General features: G+C 43.8%; 1 protein-coding gene across 7 annotated transcripts in view; it reads right to left on the minus strand.

Moving 5' to 3' along the window:
• Positions 1–9278: 9278 nt before the first annotated feature.
• LOC132470066 (plasma membrane calcium-transporting ATPase 1-like) overlaps positions 9279–20439 on the minus strand; it is a 47869-nt gene continuing 36708 nt past the window's right edge. For 3 of the 7 annotated variants that reach the window (XM_060068209.1, XM_060068207.1, XM_060068208.1), the window contains 6 exons: positions 18231–18444; positions 17816–18027; positions 17556–17663; positions 15042–15224; positions 11291–11528; positions 9643–9784 (listed from right to left, as the gene is read on the minus strand). In XM_060068209.1, coding sequence (XP_059924192.1) covers positions 9780–9784; positions 11291–11528; positions 15042–15224; positions 17556–17663; positions 17816–18027; positions 18231–18444 — 960 coding nt within the window. In that variant the 3' untranslated portion in view covers positions 9643–9779. Of the gene's footprint in view, positions 9785–11290; positions 11529–15041; positions 15225–17555; positions 17664–17815; positions 18028–18230; positions 18572–20439 lie in introns of those variants that run through there. The other 4 variants (XM_060068211.1, XM_060068210.1, XM_060068213.1 and 1 more) reach the window with 3 other exon arrangements.

Raw genomic sequence — 20439 nt, forward strand, 5'->3', positions numbered from 1 at the left:
TGAAAGTCCAGGCCCCCCTCCATCTCGTTGCACCTGCACCCAGCGGCTCGCTTGTATGATTTTGGCCTGAAGTTCTTCCCAGACTGGGCCAAGTTTCGGGCAGGAAGGGCCCTCCGGGTCCGACCGGGCCAAGTTTCAGTGCAGGGGTCCCAGTTAGGCCCTAGAATAAGGTATTCAAATTTCAGGGCGGTACGACCTTCCTATCTCAAAAACTGTTTTTCCACCACATTCTGGACCATTAGGTCTTGCAGGCAACACTTCTGAGGGGCTTTGTCCAAATGACAGTCCATTTGGGAAAAAAAATTTTCTCTAAGGGCTACAATTCCAAATCTCGGATATGTCGTTCTCTGGGCCCCGGGAAATGTGTGTAAACATTTCAGTATCCCTAGCTCTCTCGAAAAGGCCGGAAAAGGGGCGTGACCTCCAACAGTACAGTAAATGTACATAAGACAGAGGTTAGTTTCTAGTCCCCATTTTTTGTGGGATGGATGTGTACATTTGTGGCTTAAGGTGTGTAGACACAGCTGGCCTGCGGCCACGTTTTTGAAGTCTGGGGTCAAAAGGTCAAAAGGAGCCGGCACCACGCCACTTATGAGGTAACAAAAAGTTAATGTGTATTTCTCTCATAACTTTTTGTCACTATTAAAGAGAGGCCTGATTCTAAGATATGCATGTTGGATGGCTAGGGTGTAGGTCTGGGAAGAACTTCAGGCCAAAATCATACAAGCGAGCCGCTGGGTGCAGGTGCAACGAGATGGAGGGGGGCCTGGACTTTCATAATCTTCGCTCGGTGAATGTGAAGGATGTTTGGTCGGATAGTTATGACGAAGAATCATAATGTGAATCGGAATATTCTATAAATGTCTTGATATCATCTTTCGTCTCAACACTTCTGCTGCAGCCGCCTAAAGTCTCACTCCGAGAACCTTAAAATATGAATCAATCCATTAGAAGTATGAAAATATCTTCCCGGAGGCGTAAGGGGGAAAACAAGGTGTCCTTTGACATCTACGTTTCGAGGCGATTGCAACAGTGTCACACATGATCATATTTGAATATGTTTCGGGGTAGTAATTAGCTGTCGATTTTGGGGGCCTTTATCAATAATGACCAGCTATAGATTTGCTTCCCGATGGAGATTCTTGACAAATTACATGTTATTTAGCATCTACACGTTAAGCTGAGTCCAATGAGATCAAGCTTGCCCTCTTGCCACACCGAGATCATGTCCTAGACCATATGTACCATGTAAAATACATTTGCTAGAGTGTCATGCTTGGTGTCATTGGACTCAGCTCAACGTGTAGATGCTAAATAATATGTCATTTGTCACAAATTTCTATCGGAAAGTAAATCAATAGCTGCTCATTATTGATTAAGGCCTCCAATTTCGACAGCTAATTACTACCATTAAACATGTTCGAATATGCTCATATGTGGCACCATTGCAATCGCCTGGAAGCGTAGATGTTGAAGGACACCTTGTTCGCCCTCTTACGACACCGGGAAGATATTTACATACTTCTGATTGACTAATGAATTGATTCAGCTATTCCCTCAGAAGTCTGGGGTCAAAAGGTCAAAAGCAGCCGACACCACGCCGCTTATGAGACAACAAAAGTTTATGTGTATTCCTCTCATAACTTTTTGTCATTATTACAGAGAGGCCTGATTCTCCGATATGCAGGTTGGATGGCTACGGTGTAGGTCTGGGAAGAACTTCAGGCCTAAATCTTGCAAGCGAGCCGCTGGGTGGGTGCAACAAGATGGAGCACTTGCTGAGTCATTTCCTGTAAGCCACAGGTTGAAGCGTATATGCGTCCTTTGAGACCCCCTTTGATATATAAGAGACCCCAAGGCTTACTTAAATGTTGTCGACTCAGTCACCTATTGCATCACTTCCTTTAGGGCTTCGGCCTCCTAATTGATCATTGTAGTATAATTGAATGCCCTCTTTCATATATATGATACCTCCACCACCGGGACGTGGCAGCAATTCTCCAAATCCATATGGGGAGGGGGGGGGGGGGGGGGGGGGGGGTGATGCTTGCTGACAGTAGGGGTGTACACTAGACATAAATAGGAAGCAAACTCAGTTGAAGGAATGACCTCTCATAAATATTTATTCAATAAATTGTTTTAAATAACCCTGCCTCGTTAAATCAATGAGCTTGGTGTTTTGCTTTCAAAAATAGGTTATAGAAGAAGTCTAAACTGCACAAAATAAAAACATCCAAGCTGCCTTTTAAGGATACCTTGGAATATCTGTCTATTTTTTAACCATCCGACCCTAGTTTACGACAAAAACAACACAATGGACGGCAGCTCCTTTGCCGCGTGGTTTTTAGAACCATGTAAGGATTAGAGGGGGCGGTCAAGTGACTGGATGCAGCCCCGTTGAAAAAAATAGAATACCACTCGACACACTCAGGAGATTAATGATATTTAAATTATTATGAACATGAAGTCTTTATTTGCATGGTTTACATTTCGTTCTGTGTAGCATGGAAAAATCGGAGAAACACTCCCATTCATCACCCAAGTGGGTGCTACTCATTGGTGGTGGTTAGTGAGGTCCCCCCTTCACTGTAGGCGTCTTTGAGTGTTATTAATTATTATTATTATTCATGTTTAACCTCTGTTTTTCTTTTATTCCTAGTCTGTTTTACATAGTTTTGAATGATGACTATATGCTCTGTAAAGTGACCTTGGGTGTCTTGAAAGGCGCCTCTAAATTAAATGTATTATTATTATTATTATTATTCAGAATGCATTGGTTTACATTTCGTTCTTTGGAGCACAGATATTTTTTATTTATTTATTTATTTTCAGTTTTTGAGGAGGTGCTTCAAAGATGCTAATTTTTCTGCAATAATCCAAAATCCAATGGAAAAACCCTTTGGCTTTTTGTCAAGGGAAACCAGGGCGACGCTCACTTCCGGGTTGGGCAACATACGTCAGCCCTCCACCACGCTATACTGTAAAAACACATGTTCAAGTTTAATGATAATGCATGAATTTATTCTTTATTCTGCCTTAGAATTTATTTAAGGGGGAGGGGGGGGGCATACAAGTCTTTTGGCCATAGTGGATCCAGATCTGTTCCGGAGCATTTCAGCACCCCGGGCAACAGCGCAGGGTTGCCAGGTCCTGCAAAAAACGTCCCGCCCACATACCGTTCAAAATCCACCCAAAATGTCCTAGAAGCAGCCCAAATAAAAAGGATATTCAACCTTGGCTAACGTTTTGAAAGTAATAATAATTGAGGGAATATCTGCAGCGAAATGCATTGTGTGTGTGTGTGTGTGTGTGTGTGTGTGTGTGTGTGTGTGTGTGTGTGTGTGTGTGTGTGTGTGTGTGTGTGTGTGTGTGTGTGTGTGTGTGTGTGTGTGTGCTAGTTTAGCGAAAGCAGCGTCCTTAGCAACCTGACGTCATTGAAACATGCGAGCGAGCCGATAAAATCTTCCTAATAACTATAAAACTAAAGATCATACGTAATCACTGACTAAAGATTATGCAAGTAAAAAGTATATTTCTCGCTAGAAATGTTATTAGAAACAAGTTCAACGGTGATTCGGTCCTAAAATAGGCCTATTGCATTTCCCATTCGAATAATAAAGAAACCAATCCCGAGATATCCCCGGACCCATGCAAGTGAACGGAGCGTTCCACGGCATTGAGAAGACCCGTGTAATAAAGACCCATAATATTTCTGTTTATGGCATAGATTTCTCCTCAGATTAGGCTAATTTATGATAATGATAAAATAAAAGTAAAAACGCTCGATCAAAGGCCCGGCCCGAGGATAGTGATAACCCATTATTATACGGTATGACTTCTAGATGTCACGTCCGCTCGCGACACTGGACTTGCGAGGCATCGACGCGGACTTCCATTCACATAGCCAAAAACAAGACAATAGATCTATGGTTAGATCAAAACATCAAGACATACAATTCTAAAAAGATCAGATTAAGCAGCTACCCTTTTTTCTTTCGCGGTTTGCCTGAGCAGCGCACCTGCATTTAATAGCCTATATCTGTGAATTGTCACAATTTCTCAGAATCAAAGGTGAAAGTAGAAACGGGTGGCCTAAAGCTGTCATATCGTTCACAATTTTTAACAATAAATGTACTGTACGGAGCTCCTTAAGGGACATTAGGGAGAACGCTCCCGCACATAACCTTAGTTTGGAAGTCGTGCTGGTGACACGACAAATACTTCCAATTGAAATACATGGGTTTGGAATTTGTGCTTGTAAACACGAAAAATTTGAAAATGCGTGATCCTGAACACGTTTCAATAGATTAAATAACGTGACAGTGTCACGTCTTTTCGTGAGACCGGGTTGCTCCGTACTATAGCTCGGAGCAGACACATTTCAATATTTTGGATATTTGTCAAAATCCCTTGACATAGGATTCTTACAATTCCAAAAAATGGTTTAATCTGTGGCTATACATTTCTGTGGGTTATTTCTAATTTTGGCGAGCCATCATGAGTTCAGTGCCTCCTTACCTCGTCCCATGGAGGAGGAGCCTGGAGGAGGAGGGGGCACCAGACAAAAGATTGCAGACGTCAGGGTTGCTGAATAAGATTACATTGTACTTTATTCATTGGCAAGAGTAAATTAATATTACAGCCTATAAATTAACATTCTTTATCGGCACACCAAAGACTAGTCGTCTGTGTTGCGCAGGAATCTACAGGACATGCTCAACATTGAGTTGACCCTCAGGTGCTTCAAATTTGATGGCTTTGAATATATCTACATATAGATATATATCCATATATATAGTTATCTACATATAGATATATATCCATACATAGATATAAATATATAGTATCTTCAATTGCTTGATTATCATTATTTTGTTGTTCTGATGCATTCAAATGACATGACACTTGGACCAAAGCATTCCACATGATCATATATTACAAAAGAGTAAAGAAAATAGGTTAGTGCACACCTTATGCGCACACTTACACATATACAGAGTTGCACATGTATTGTGATTCCGTCAGTGCAAACTGAAATGATAAAATGATAACCAAACTGCCGTCCACTGAGACAGAGACAAGCACACGGCAGCACATGTTAGGAGGTCAAACACATGTTAGGAGGTCAAGCAAAGGGAGCGGAGCTCAACAAATCAAATCATTATGTTGCATAGATTGAAGCAAACTGGAATAACAAGTTGACGCGTGACAACAGAGAAACACATTGGGGGACACTGAAGGAACACAGGATATGTTATATTGAAGACAGAAATAGTGGGTAAGGAAAGGATACACACTGAGGAAAAACAACTTCACCCAAGTTATATGTGGCAGAAGATCACTTTCTAACCGTAAACCAAACATGGCAGTTTCTCAGATGGGAGATGTTTGTTATCCTATACAAAAGATGTTGAAATCAAAGCCATGTTACTAAACGCTGTGGTGGAGGCATATGGAAGCAGAGGAAAGTAAAACCAGAATGAATGAGATGCACAATGTTTTATGAAATGACAACATGCAAACAAGCAAGTATTCCTTCCATTCTCCTCTCTCAACGTCTGCTCCTGAAGTCAGTTTCCGCCAAGTTAAATCAACAATTACACCAACCCCAATACAAAATATGGCAGTTTTAATAGGTTTTAAAGTCAGAGAAAATGTGCTTTTTTATGGCAACTATATCTCTAATATATGTTGTCTTCAATGTGTAATACTCCCAGGGTAAAATCAAAGAACAAAGCCAGCCTCGAAATGAAGTGGATTATTCTCTTGAGGACAAACCCAAATTAACCAATATAAAAAAAATAGACAAACTTAAAACAATCCTTTCCTTGAATTTTCTCTCCAAATCCTCAGAAGATCTCCCTACCTCAGTGGTCCGGATGTGCTAGTAGGATCTTTCTCAAGTCTCTAGCCCTTAATGTGTGATCAAGATGTCAGGTTCTTATGGACATGAACACAGGTAGCTGACACAGGTGTGAGGTGCGGGGTAACAACAGTGTTTTGTTACAGGAGCAGCTTTCAGAACAAGTGTTCAGTAAGCCGACAGTCTTCCTGTTTATATGGGCTTTGCATTGGGAGAATTATATAGTCAATCATTTTGACCAAGAGCTTAACAAAACAAACATCTGGAAGCTAGTAACCCCTGTATCAATAGACCTAAATGTTGTACAATGCGAGAAAATCACATCACAAAAAACAAATAGCCAATGGTATGGACTGTCGTGGCTGACAGTCTGTTCTCAAAACCTTTAAAAAAAAAAATGAAATATTATAAAAAATATACTGCCCGAAAGAAGAGAAAATGTGTTGGAAAAACTTTTGCAATCATCTATTGATTGACAAATAGTATAATGAAATGTTTTAAAAGGCTTTAAATGAAAAGTAAATCTGAATGTATGATTTCTGTAGAAATGCAGATGTCAATTTCAAACAACATGCATGTCAGTAAAAACATTGTGATGGTTTTGAAGTGATGAATGTGTCAAATTCAATTAATAAGAATAATCCCATGTCTTTCCAGTAATTCATCCATTGTCAATCTCTAAAGGGCATGTTTCAGTCAGACTTTCCTCAGTGTGTTCCACCTTGCAGTGCAAGTATATATGTTTACATTTAAGTCTGCATGTATGTTTGCATGTTAAGTGTGTACTGGGGTTATAAAAGTTGTTTTAAAGCGGGTCACATTTGGGACACTTCATTCCATACAAAAACATGCAGAACACTGAACACATATTGAGCAGTTAGCTTAATCCAAATGGAGTCTTTTTTCTTTTTCATACAGAGTGACTTTAGGCTACACTGAACACAACAATACCAATCACACCAGGTCCAACATATTGCTTTAAATAACCATGTTTTGTATATAGGTCTTGCATGCGACATAAATGCTATTATGTTTATATAAAAGTAACACCAGTGCCTAATATTTTGGATATTACCAATTACAGAAATGATTTGTTTTTTTTGTGCAAATAAAACTGAAGCTATTATAAATTCAGGAATCAGATTTGTGTAGATTGTTTATGGCTATGCAATAGAAATTTGGAAGTTTAGTTGTGATGTGCAATAACAGATCTTCGAAATCTAGATTTCTTTAGGTTTTACTATATGTCAAGTGAAATACAATGATAAAGTATTTTTGTGAGGATGTGATCCAGAAGTTAGCATTAGAGTTTTGCAGAGTCCCCCCCATTAGACTTACATGGGACCTGGGTGTCATGTTGTCAGTATTATGGGAAACAATGTTGCACAGGAGTGAGTGTCAGTCTGTAGAATGTGTCAAGCTAGCATCAGTGAGCCCAGAGACACAAGCCCCCATCACCTCAGTCACACACTTTTCTGCAACATCTGCCAAGCAACACGGTTTAAGTCAGCAGTGGGGATGGGTGGCTGAGACCTGGCCAGAAAGTAGCCATTAACAACATGCGACAAATGTAAAATCGAAATCTATATGAAGATTGGTAGTTATACAATGCAGACGGCCTGATCAATCTTAAAGCTAAGCTGGGGACCATGTCTTCTCCTTCACCGCTGCCTAGTTTTACATCCTTTTGTGACACGCTACTATTAAAGTAAATTCTTTGTAGAAGCATGTTTTTGGCAAATTTGGCAGAAGAAGATGGATAAACAAAGGATAAAATATCAACCATTTCCTTTGGAAAGGTGCATGTAAACCGAGCGTTGAGATGAGGACACCACGCTGAGGCAGCCAATAGTCTAGACCCACAACACGAGGAACAGGTGAAGCCGTTATTCGCTCTGCTATCTTCAAAAGGTTTCCTGGGTTAACAAGGAAAGCAGAAAACCTCTTCATGGTCGCCTGACAATATCCACCAGCTAAAGCCTCCTTTTGGTTTCCCAAGATAAAAAACTATATTGAATTGGACTATCATCAATTCATAATTATACAATCTCCACGTTTAAAACTCTGTTAAGGGGGGCTTCACTTCGTATTTGTACAAATCCAATAAAGATTAAATAAAGCCCAGTTGACACCAGATTGCTGATATCGCAGTAGCATGGTCACCAAGTAAACAAGTTGTCATCTCTTAGCCCAACATCACATGACGAGAAGATGAAGCATGGCAGAACTATAGAGAGGTGTAAAAGACATACGTCAAAACAGGTTCATTGATGTTGTGTGCGAACACCAGACTCACGCCTTTACATACGTATTCAAATCTCTAAAATATTAAAAAGTACTTAATATAAAAATACAGAAGATTTAAAAAAAATGGGAAAAGTTATGTTTTTTTATGAAAATCATGCAAGAAGATTGCCCATTAGGTTAAATAGAGCACATAAGACTCACACAAGGGCCGAAGGACTGATCAGAAGACGGGCGCTCGTCACTGACATTACTTTATGTAAACATTGCAGAGGTCCTTTAAACCTAGTTCGGCAGTGACAACTGAAGCTGTACTCTTCCCCTCAGGGTTATGATGGGAGAGCAGGGGTCATGACAAAAGCAGAAAAATGAAGTCACAGACCACCTTTAAGATATGGCTCTGGGTGACACTTAGAAGCTGACAGTAAAGGAATCATTTCAAGATACTGTATCCCTACGGCTTTGTTTGTCTACTATTCAAACCGCGGCCCGCAGACAACAACGTAGGAGGATGGAAACACTCTTACAAGTGACTTGTTATTTGAAAAAATGACATTTATATTGTACACAAGATGGATGTTAGTTGCATTAAACACTCAATAGCATTTCTAGAATCCAATCTAACAACCCTAACAATAAAAAGCTAAAAGCCCCCTCCCCCCTATACACACACAAGAGGGGCTAGGAATGGTAAAAATTAAAATATAAAACTCCACACTTAAAATAAAAATGTTCACACCAAATTTAGGCAAAACAATACAAAAACTAGAAATAAAGGGGCAAATCAAATGCTCCAACACCTTCCCTATGCACCGATCCTAATGCAGAGAAGCCTATTAGTTCTACTTAGTCTGACAACACATTAAGCATAGTCCTGTCTTTGCAGAGAAAACTATAAATTATAAAAAGATGATAGGAATATTCTTGGGGACAATAGACAACGTTTGGACAGTTAGAAGCTATACACAATCCTTAGACATATTCGGTATTTTAAGCATCAGTCGACTCATCGGTTGGATAAGAAACCAATAGGGGTTTGTGCTGAAGAATCAAAGCCCGACGCGTTCTTCTTAAAGGATAAGCTCCAGTAGTGTCATTCCAGAGCATTGAGAAGTTGTACAACAAACAGTCGTGCTTTTCTTCGGTACCAGACAAAAACTCGGACTGAATTAAAAACATTTAAAGGGGGCCCAGATGGACTCCAGGTAATGTGTTTGTGCGCGTGGGGCCCCAACAGCCTGTTGGCAGGGACGGGCAAGTGGGAGGACCGCTTCATGAGTTTGGTGAATGAATGAGAATCACCAGAGGTTAGGGGGACTTAAAGAGACCGATGATATAAAGACATAAGGGCTGAGCAAAAAAGGACATAGTGTATAAACAATATATAGATAGATATATATATCTACATACATGTCTATAGATATATATCTATATCTATAGACATGTGTATAGATAAAGCCCAATCATGGAAGGTGAGAGTATGGTGGAGGGAGGCAGGTCCAGCTAGGGCCCGGTGATCTCGTCTCCCGTCTCCTGGATCGTGGGGATTGGGTCCTCGTTGTCCGAGGACAGCGACGCGAAGTCGGGGTGGGCCATGAAGCTGTGGATGGAGTTGCGTGATTCGGGGTTCTCTAGTCCCTCGTACAGGGAGCTCCGGAAGGCATTCACCACCTTAATCTGAGGGGGAGAGAGAGGGAGAGGGGGGGGGGGGGAAAGAGAGTGGGATTAGCGTGTGCTTGTGATGAGGTCTCTGGGCATAAGGGCGGATGAATGGAGGGGGGGGGGGGGATCCACCTGGGAACAAACGGGTGTTATGGAGAGGATGCTTAATGGAAAAGGGTCATTTGGGCAAAAACATACCAATGTGCAAACAACAGCGACAACAACCACAGCAACAACAACAATCCAGTGCACATTGCATGGAATGGATCAACTTGACATTCAACACGAGGATGCAGCTTCCACTCAGGATGTAGGCGCACAACGCTACGTCACGCCACGACACGCCAGCACACGCATCATGCACACACGCCTTGCAGAGGGCTGAATGACATTAAATCATCTGCTGTCGTAGTTCTCAAAACACTCAAATCAATAGATCTGACATTATCAGTTTAAGAATTAAAATCCTACTTTAAAATGTTCAGGATTCCAATCAAGGTCTGTCCCATTGAACTGCTATGCAATACGGATTATATTACCAGACAAATGCTTCATTTTTTGTCGTTATTTTGTATCATGATGAAATAGTCTTGAAGGCCTATAACCATCAAAAAAATACCAATGCAATTATGATTATATTGAATTATGCCCAAGCCCTACATACAATATTCTCATGCAACCAAGATGAGTGCTCAAAATAGACACAACACAAATGTATGGACTTGGAAGTACACTAAAGAGGTTCACACAAGCACAGCTCTGTTTGGAATACCAGAACCAAACGTGGTTCATCTCTTCTCTCCTGCTGTTCTCTGCAGCTCTGTTCTCAGACTCTCTGTCCTCAGCTAGGAGAACGCAGCCTACGCTAGGATCCACAGACATATCCTCTATTCTTGGTTCTCTGCATTGGCAAGCGATACAATCTAGAAACTAATGCTAGTGCTAGGCCCTAGTGCTAGGCCCTAGTGCTAGGCCCTAGTGCTCGACCCGCTGTTCTAGTGCTAGGCCCTAGTGCTCGACCCGCTGTTCTAGTGCCAGGCCCTAGTTTTAGGCCCTAGTGCTAGGCCCTAGTGCTAGGCCCTAGTGCTAGGCCCTAGTGCTAGGCCCTAGTGCTAGGCCCGCTGTTCTAACAAAGTCGACCACAGGGAGTCAGAGGAGAGGGGCACGTTCGGTTCAAGAGGGCAACAAGGTGAGTTTGAAGTGGAGCCGGGGAGTCCCACTTGGGGCATGAAGACTCTACAGGGAAGCAGATGTAGCAGGGAGCCGGATTGCACAATGGGGGGGGGGGGGGGGGATGTTAGTAAATGAAGAACAAGCAGGAGCATGGATGGGGAATGAGGAAGGCAGTGTCATTACAACAGCCGTCCAGAACTCGCCCCACACAAAGAAGGGAACGACTAAGCAGGCCATTAGGGGTTCATTCATGCAGCATTCAGCGGGGCCACGGTCACCACAGAGGAGGGGAGCAACACAGCAGACAGAGCAGAGGCCGGTTAGCCGGCCCTCAGGCCAGGCACTCACTGCCTGCCGAAGAGGAGAGAGCGGTAGTAGTAGTAGTAGTAGTAGTAGTGGTGGGGAGAGGCAGCACCCCGCTCGGATAGGTCAGAGAGGAGGAGGAGGGGCTAAGCCCAACGTGGGAGGGGCTAGAGACAGATTTGGGCGGCGCAGAGTCGTTGTGCTGGCTGACGACGGAGGGCTGGCGGCGCAGTGCCCCCGGCACGGCCGCCTGGCCCGTCTGGAAGGTGTACACCACGTCCATCTACAGGAGGACACAGCCACAGCAGAGTTAGGAGCAGCAGAAGGTTAGTCTGAAGAGGAGCGCGCTTCGCTCCCGTCTGGAGAGAGCTCGTCTAGACCGAGGAGGAAGGAGGAGGAAGGCGGCGCTATGGATGTGGAAGAAAACAGGTCGGTCATTGGAGGAGAGCCGAGAGTATAGTCAGAGGGACAGAGAGTGGGGAAAGAGGCAGAGAAAACAAGTGGAAGAACGGATTTTCTTTGAACTTATAAATGCACATAACATGAAACTTGTACTTTTATAAATATTATAAATATCTGTACTTCGACCAGTGAATAAAGTTGTGCATTTTTTTGCATTCAGGGAGGATTGAAAATTGAAGCACTTCAATAAAATATTTTTTCCAGAGCGGCAAATACGTTATCAACAACTAGTTTTCAATGTGCTCTTTCATTAAAAAGTCATGACAAAGTCATGTTCATTAACACGATTTCTCAAGATCCGATTCTCTACATTACTGAGGGTGTCAGCCGGACTACAGTATCACTGGACAGCAGCAGATGATATCAAAGACTCTGTATTTGGAGGACTCAGTGGTAGATATTGACAGCAGCAGCTGATATCAAAGACTCTGTATTGGGAGGATTGTGTGGTGGAGATATTGACAGCAGCAGGTGATATCAAAGACTCTCCTTTGGGAATTCTGTGCGGTGAATTCAATATAAAAAGCTATCGAAAATGAGCTAAAAGTAGTGTAGGTCGCCAACAGGGCCCCTAGCAGACCTCCAAGGATGAACAGCCCACATCAAAGGGCCAGTATCAGCCTATGAGAGGCCCTGTGTTTAGGTGGACATTAAAGGGCCAGTATCAGCCTATGAGAGGCCCTGTGTTTAGGTGGACATTAAAGGGCCAGTATCAGCCAATGGAGGCTCTGTGTTTAGGTGGACACTAAGGGGCCAGTATCAGCCAATGAGAGGCTTAGAGGCTTATCGCCATCGAACCGCCCACAAAGCTACTTGCGTTTGGCGCTTCTCAATTACGTTTCAGACCGTTAAAATAGGGCCCTCTGTGTTTAGGGGGACATTATAGAGGCAGTATCAGCCTATGCAAGGCTCTGTGTTTGATTGACATTAAAGAGGCATTATAACCTATGAGAGGCTCTGTATTTAAGTGGACATTAAGTATCAGCCTATGAGAGGCTATGTTTTTAGCGAGAGAGGGCGATATTATATGTCCCATGGCATGCTACTTTATGGATGTTTTAATATAAATATTAGTGTGCTCCTAACACAGAATTTGAAGACGTTCCCGAATTTCAGCCGTGGTGCAGAATTACAGCCACTACGAGCCAGTCGCACATTGAGCTTTCCCCAAACGCGCCGTATCGGTGTCTCTAGCTTTAATGCAAATGAGGAGGAGAGAGGCGGGTCAAGGAGGAGGGTGGGGGTGTGGCCTTGAGCAGTTTGGGGCCACGGTACCATGTGCTCTCATGCGTTTACAGTGGATGTATCGCAATGGCGAGGCGCACAGTCTTAGGCCTTGTTCAAATATTCTAGAACACTTTGGGTGCTCTGGCGGGAGTCCTGGAGCTCTATATCTAAATAATATCATATGATACATAGATACCACCTCGCGGTGGTGGTGCCCCGCGGCGGTGGGCAACAGGCAGAGGGAGACAATGGGAGACAATGGCGGGCGACAATAATAATAATAATAATAATACATTTAATTTAGAGGCGCCTTTCAAGACACCCAAGGTCACCTTACAGAGCATATAGTCATCATAAATCGTTTAAAAAACAAGACATTGTGACAATCCCTTTCTCCTCCTTGTCGTGGTTCATGTACTTCAGGGAGTCAAAGCCAAAGTTCCTTTCCCCAAATTCCTTCTCAACCATGGCTGAGATAACCCCACTAAGAGTCTCATTGTGGAAATACCAGACGTCGTCAAAGAACGCCAACAATCGTAGCTCATCATCTCATTGGCGGGCCAAATTCTCTGGGCGCATGTCCCCTAATGATGTCATACGGGGAAAATTCCAAATCGGCACGTCTCAGCTTTGTTTTTCAAAGGCAAAGCAGGATACCTAGTGCTCGTTATACACTTAACGCCATTTCTAGCTCCTGGGGGATCATAGTCAGGCTAGGGGAACCTCATAAAGTGAGATTTTAATGCCATGGGACCTTTAAAGATAGGCCTATTAAAGTCCAAATTTATTTTAGGTTCAAAATAGGGTTAATTGCAAGATGATTTATTTGTTGAATATATAAATGTTTATGCCATGGGATCTTAAAAGAGACCGTATTAGGCTATGTTTTTTAGCGGGAGAGGGGGACAGCTGATGCAGGCACGCATTACAGGGCATGTTCTAAAATACATCTGGCAGATATGCAAATTACTTTCGAGCAAGTGAAAGTTTTTACATGAAGTGCTACTTGTGTCATTTATTTTTCTTTAGTGTAAGATCAGCCAGGCATGCGATGGCACAATTAGAAAAGTTGAAGCAATTACACACCAGAATTACAATAGATTGGGAGCGAGGCGCGGGTAGAAAGATAAAAAGCTAATTAACTTGCATCCCTTTGTTGGCTTCCTTAGCCCCACTCAGCCCACCCCCCCTCCATTGGCTCTCTTCAAAATAGTCTCTCTTTATGTCTCATTGAAATATAAACTGCTGTCATTTTACACCTCCAAACCGGGAGTTCAGAGAAGACCAGTTGCAATGCACAGCGAGTCAGAACCTCCCAGAACCGCCTAGGTCCTACAAGAATCTACCAGAACCAACCAGGGCCTACCAGCTCTACCAGAGATTACCAGAGCGTACCAGAACCTACCGGAGCCTACCAGAATCGACCAGAGCGTATCAGAGCCTACAATAACCTACCAGAACCTACTAGAACCACATCACATAAAGCCGATGAGGGATGAATGTGGTTGGTTGCATGTGGGTTGGTGGGTGTGGTTGCTGCGTTTGTATGGGTGTGTGAGCAGTAGATTCAGATACTGGAGGCTGTTCTTCTCTGCACACGGCCCCGTTTACAGACGTGTACAGAGAGGAGCCTCACTGCTGCCTATGGAGTGATGCTACCAAGGAACCCACAAAGAAACAATGTTTCACAAAGATATACTTCACAGAGGTATTGGATGTGGGTCCCTCCTTGACTATGCCACTATGTAGAACATCTTGGTTTCCAATTCAACAGTTTAGCAAAAACAACCTGTGGTCGTAAAGTCAACTGAAAATGGGCTTTAATGATCATTTGGGAAGATATTGGTTTGTTAACTAGGAACTTCTTGTACGCCATTGAGATTCTGTCCCCATGTCTGGATTGGGGCGTACTGCAGTACTAATCCACCACTGCATCATAGTGTCTCAATAATATCAGCTCATTGATATTATTGAGACCAACCACTGGAATCAGAGCGATCCTGTCTGATCGTAACAAGGATCTGCAAACACAATATCGATCTTTCAGGGAAGATGAGCTGAAGGGCCCCAAGGGGAGGCCCAAGGGCCCGCAGGCGGTGCTGTGTACCTGGGTCTGGATGCGGTTGAGGCCCCTGAACCAGAGGATCTGGCCCCTGCGGAGCTCCATCTCTGCGTGGTCGATCTCGTCGGTGCCCTCGTTCAGGCCCTCCTGCTGGATCTGCTCCTTGGTGCTGCTGTGGCCCGCCTCCATCAGGAACTTCAGGCGGTGCGTGGGGATAGCGGTGATCAGCTGGGAAGACACACGCACACGTTTAGTACAAGCCCTGGGTGACGTAAGATGACGTCATTGTTTAGGACCTAATGATGGTCAAAGATGGCCCGGGAGCCGGCTTGATCTGCTGAGGCACATGTGTCCGTGCCATCCGCCCCCCACTCGTAGCACGCTGACATGGTCATAAGTTTATACAGTATATGACCGGGATTCTGCTGCTGGATCTGCTGACCCCTGACCCCATATATATCCATTAGCGATCCGACAGATGCTAATGGGAATGCTAATGAGTTGGTGTGTTTATGACTGCTAGGTCATTAGCTTGTGCGGGGTAATCATTCAAAAGTCCCTGGTGTACACTAACAGTCAGTTTGTTAACAAGCTGCCATTTTCACTTGAATATTTGCACACTGCACATTTGCATTTCAACCTGGGTTAGAAGGCCTCCTCAAGAACACCTCAAGAAATGTAATAACACACTAAGGGCCCAATTTTAGCGGTCTTAAACACAAGTGAGAAGCGCGAAACGGCAGTAGCTTTGTGGGCGGATCTCTGGCGCTGTTGCTATTATACCGGCGGATAAATAACTCTTGCGCCCCACGCAAATCTAAAATGGGTTGGTCTGAATACCCGTAGGTGTGTTTTGGGTGTAACGTGCAATAATCCAATGAGAGAGCCATCTCCCATGCCCTTTAAGAGCCAGAAGCGCATTTGAACCTGACGAGTTGATATTTTGACAGCGTGTTTGCAGTCTCTGATGAGACAGATGCATGACCACATGAATTTCAAACTTCAAATGGATCAGTTTATGGCCAAATAATATGGCCTAATTCACACATGGTATAGCGTTTCTTCTACAACTTCAGAAAGACTGAGTCGTCTTGAACATTTCTGTTGGTCTATAATATGCATGTGTCCCCCCGTTAATATACATTACCATGGACTGTATAATGCGTTATGTGTTTAGTTTGCGTATGTTTAAACAGATTGGGGCACACACGCGCCAAGCATCACCTGCATTCATCCATTCTTTTAAACACTCACTCGCGGTAAAACTATGTTTTCTCACGATCAAATACTCATCAATCCTAAAAGTTATGGGCTTGTACATGATGTATGTGTCTAGAAATTATGGGTTTGCTGTACGGTATTTGCAGATGCATTGTTTTAACGTGCAACTTCTTACCGCTGCATCTTTCCCAAATAATTTAACCAGCATTATATTACTCTAAGGCTGGGATTTAGCCTACTTTGCTCAAGTTTATTATTGTTATTATTTATTTATTTTTTTACTCTGCCTTTCGCCGACACGCCTCTCGGGGCGCAAGTTTAGTGGCGCGAGTTGACAGCGGGGGATATTTAGCTTTGTGCAAACTAGGAACGATACATGCATCGTGCAGAAAGTAAATTGCGCTGGGTGCATGATAGGGCCCCAAGGAAAACTAAGGGTGACTGAAAGTTAACACAGACACACACACACAAATGTTAACACACACTAAGGAGTACTTAAGGTGAGAGTTTAAACACACCAATTAACACGCAATAAGGGGAAATAAGGATGACGGAAAGTTAACACACAAACTTAGGGTGATGGAGTGTTAAAATACACTAGTTAACACACAATATCAGGAAGAGTGATAGAGTTTGTTCAAATGGCAACGTTTTCTAGGGTGTTTTAACAGCATGACACACATACACACGCGTTTAGGAGTGAACGATAAACAGTCAGTAAAACAGACTGATGTAGTATTATGTACTACACTAATCTTTAGTATTATGTTATGTATGTATAGATGACCATGTGTAGGTGATTGAGGATCAGTCGATGGCCTGCCATAGTCTCAGACCATCGAGTAAAAACCACATGAGATGAGGAATCTTCCTCTTTCTTTCAGTCGCTCATCACACAACATTCAGCTCCTCGCTGAAGAACTCAGTTCAGCCTTGAACAAAGGCCGAAGCCTGCGCTGAACAAAGCACCGAAACAAAGATACCCGTCAACTGCCTTAGATCGTTTCCATCTCATATTCATATCCCACGCAGTATCTGGCCTCCGCGCGAACCTAAAGCTCTTGTAGAACATCATATACCATCCATTCTTGGTCCTACATCAAGCGGGTTTTGCTGTGGCTTTAAAGCTATATTTCCTCTATGGGCATGTTGGCTTATCATCACAATGGGACTGGAATGTGGAGTTCTTTGTTCCTGAGGGTTTTGTAAGTAGGAGTTGCCCCACTTTCACAGAGTTCATTACCATGGTGATGAGGATTACACAGTTCTGTTCTGTGTGTGTGAGAATCAAAAGTGGCGTTTCCCCACAATGTGTTGTCAACACACGCACTCTCTTACCTGTCCCCACAGGAGCTCTCCCACGCCAATGAACACGCACCACAGCCACTGGTCGATGGTGAGGGCCGTGCAGGAGAAGGGCTTCCCTCCAAACTGAACGATGATGATCTACAGAACACACAGGAAAGGGACGTTACAATCCTGTTCTCCAGCCGGACGTTGGACTCTCCTCATCCGGAGCAGCCTCTGCTGGGACCTGGTCATGAGGAGCAGCCTGAGGAGGTCTCTGCTCATGAGGAACAGCCCGTGGGAGGACTTGCCTGCAGGACGAAGGTTCCCAGGACCACACTGCAGAAGATGGGGTTGCGGTAGATGCCCTCGAAGACGTTCCTCTCCCCGTGGATCTTGCGGGCGTTGATCTCGTTGAACAGCTGCATCATGACGAAGACGTTGAAGACGATGGTGTAGTGTTCGGACGGTGGCGAGTGCAGTGGCGCGTTGCGACCGCTGTCGATGTCAAAGATCTTCTCACCTACAATGGCGGGTGAGTGTGTGTGAGTGACACACACACACAGAACAAGATACAGAGAGAGAACAAGATACAGACAGAGAGAGGAACATACAGAAAGAGAGAGGGGGCTTGCGAGGGAGACAGAGACAGAGACAGAGACAGAGACAGAGAGAGACAGAGACAGAGACAGAGAGAGAGAGAGACAGAGAGACGGAGAGTCTCACCAGCGAAGAGGAGGGTGAAGATGATGACGAGCTGGTAGATGGCGTGTCCCAGGATGTTCTTCATCATGGTGCGGGAGATGAGGGGCTTGTTGCGGCCGTAGGGCCGGCGCAGCAGAAGAGACTCGGTGGGGGGCTCGGTGGCCAGGGCCAGGGAGGCCAGGGTGTCCATGATCAGGTTGACCCACAGCATCTGCACCGCTTTGAGGGGAGAGTCCTGGAGAGGGGGCAGGGCGGTTATTTCTGTTACAAGGATCTCCGTTAACCGTTACCTTGACGACCGGGTCGTCCTCCTGCGGTCTGAGATGATGTGCCCACGCAGAGTAGGGGCCGAGGGGGAACTCCTAATGCGGGGTCACATTTAACACACACCTCAGGGTGGTTGCATTAAGAGCTAAGAGTTTCCTGTTCATTACCACAGTATAGCAGCACTCTTTGAGCCAATCTATGGAGATAGTCATCTTTTTACCTTCCTGAACGGGGACATTCTTACCACCAGTGTTTTGAGATGACTTGTGAAGGTCAGTGAATCCAAATGCATTTGAATTCATCACCAACTTAATAATAATACATTTAATTTAGAGGCGCCTTTCAAGACACCCAAGGTCACCTTACAGAGCATATAGTCATCATAAATCGTTTAAAAAAAACAAGACATTGTGGAAAAAATAAATAAATAGACATAATTAATAAGAAATAAATAAAACAAAAACAAGACAAAACAAAACAAACAAACAATCAAAACAGTGATCAGTTAGACGTTGTGTGCGAGTTCGAACAGGTGAGTTTTGAGTTGTGACTTGAAGGTTGAACTTGTGTATGTAGACTATGGGGTAGAATAGTTTTCATTGCACACGGTTGGAGTAGCGGTAGCGTCTTTTACACAGTGCTACTACTAGGGGGTTGGGCTTGAAAAACAACATTATGCGATATAGTTAAGCAATAGATCACGCCAGGCTGTGGTATGTGCTCATTATACCACTGTTAAGGGGCGTTGTCCGGCCCCGACGCGCAGCGGAGGGCCGGCGACCCCCTTCACAGTATGACCCCTTCACAGAATGACCTCATCCTCAACGTAGCCAAAACAAGAGAGGTGATAGCAGACTTCAGGAGGAGTCCTGCCCCCCTACAGCCCCTTACCATCCAAGGGACTGAGGTGGAGAGGGCGGACAACCACCGATTCCTGGGACTGCAGGTGATGTCTGACCTGAGCTGGTCTCTTAACACTGCTGCCACAGTGAAAAAAGCCCAGCAGCGGCTGTATTTCATCAGACTGCTCAGGAAATCGGGACTAAACCAGCGTCCTCTCACCCTGGCCTACAGTGGACTTGTAGAGAGCATTCTCACTTCAGGTATCACTGTCTGGTACGGGAATACCACACAGGCAGAGAGGAGGGCACTCCAAAGGGTCATAAAGACTGCTGAAAGGATTACTGGGACCATACTTCCCTCCATGGACTTTATTTACAGTCAGCGCTGTCGGAAAAGGGCAGTGAGAATCATTAGAGACTCCCTCCACCCAGCTCACCCTCTACTCATTAACAAACATTGCAAATACAGACTCAGACACAGTAGAGCGGACAGTGTCATCATACACACAACAAGATTCTTCAATAGCTTCTTCCCTGCAACAGTGCGACTGATGGCATTAACAGAGAACATCTGAAAAATACAATGTGCAATATTGTATTTTACTTATTTATTTTATTTATTTATTTGAATATATATATACTCACCACCCTACCCCCACTTCCTACCTGCAATAACGCTGCTACATGTGGTTATACAGTATGGTTGCACTGCTGAATTCAATTTAATATGTATATATATTTTTAAATTTTCAATTGTGGTGCTCTCTGCAATGCAATGCGCAACATGCAATTTATCCTTATCTTAATTTTTAAAAACTCTTTATACTTTTTTATTATTACTATTTATTGTGCTTCTCTCTCTCTCTCTCTCTCTCTCTCTCTCTCTCTCTCTCTCTCTCTCTCTCTCTCTCTCTCTCTCTCTCTCTCTCTCTCTCTCTCTCTCTCTCTCTCTCTCTCTCTCTCTCTCTCTCTCTCTCTCTCTCTCTCTCTCTCTCTCTCTCACTCACTCTCGATCTCTCTCTTAATTGTATTAATACTGTACTTGACTTGGGAAGCCCTGCACAAGAATTCCAATGTTTGAACTGTCTGGTTTATGCACAAATGGCGAATAAAAACCTTTG

The sequence above is a fragment of the Gadus macrocephalus genome, chromosome 13 (genome assembly GCF_031168955.1).
Source record: "Gadus macrocephalus chromosome 13, ASM3116895v1".
Classification (NCBI taxonomy): Eukaryota; Metazoa; Chordata; class Actinopteri; order Gadiformes; family Gadidae; genus Gadus; species Gadus macrocephalus.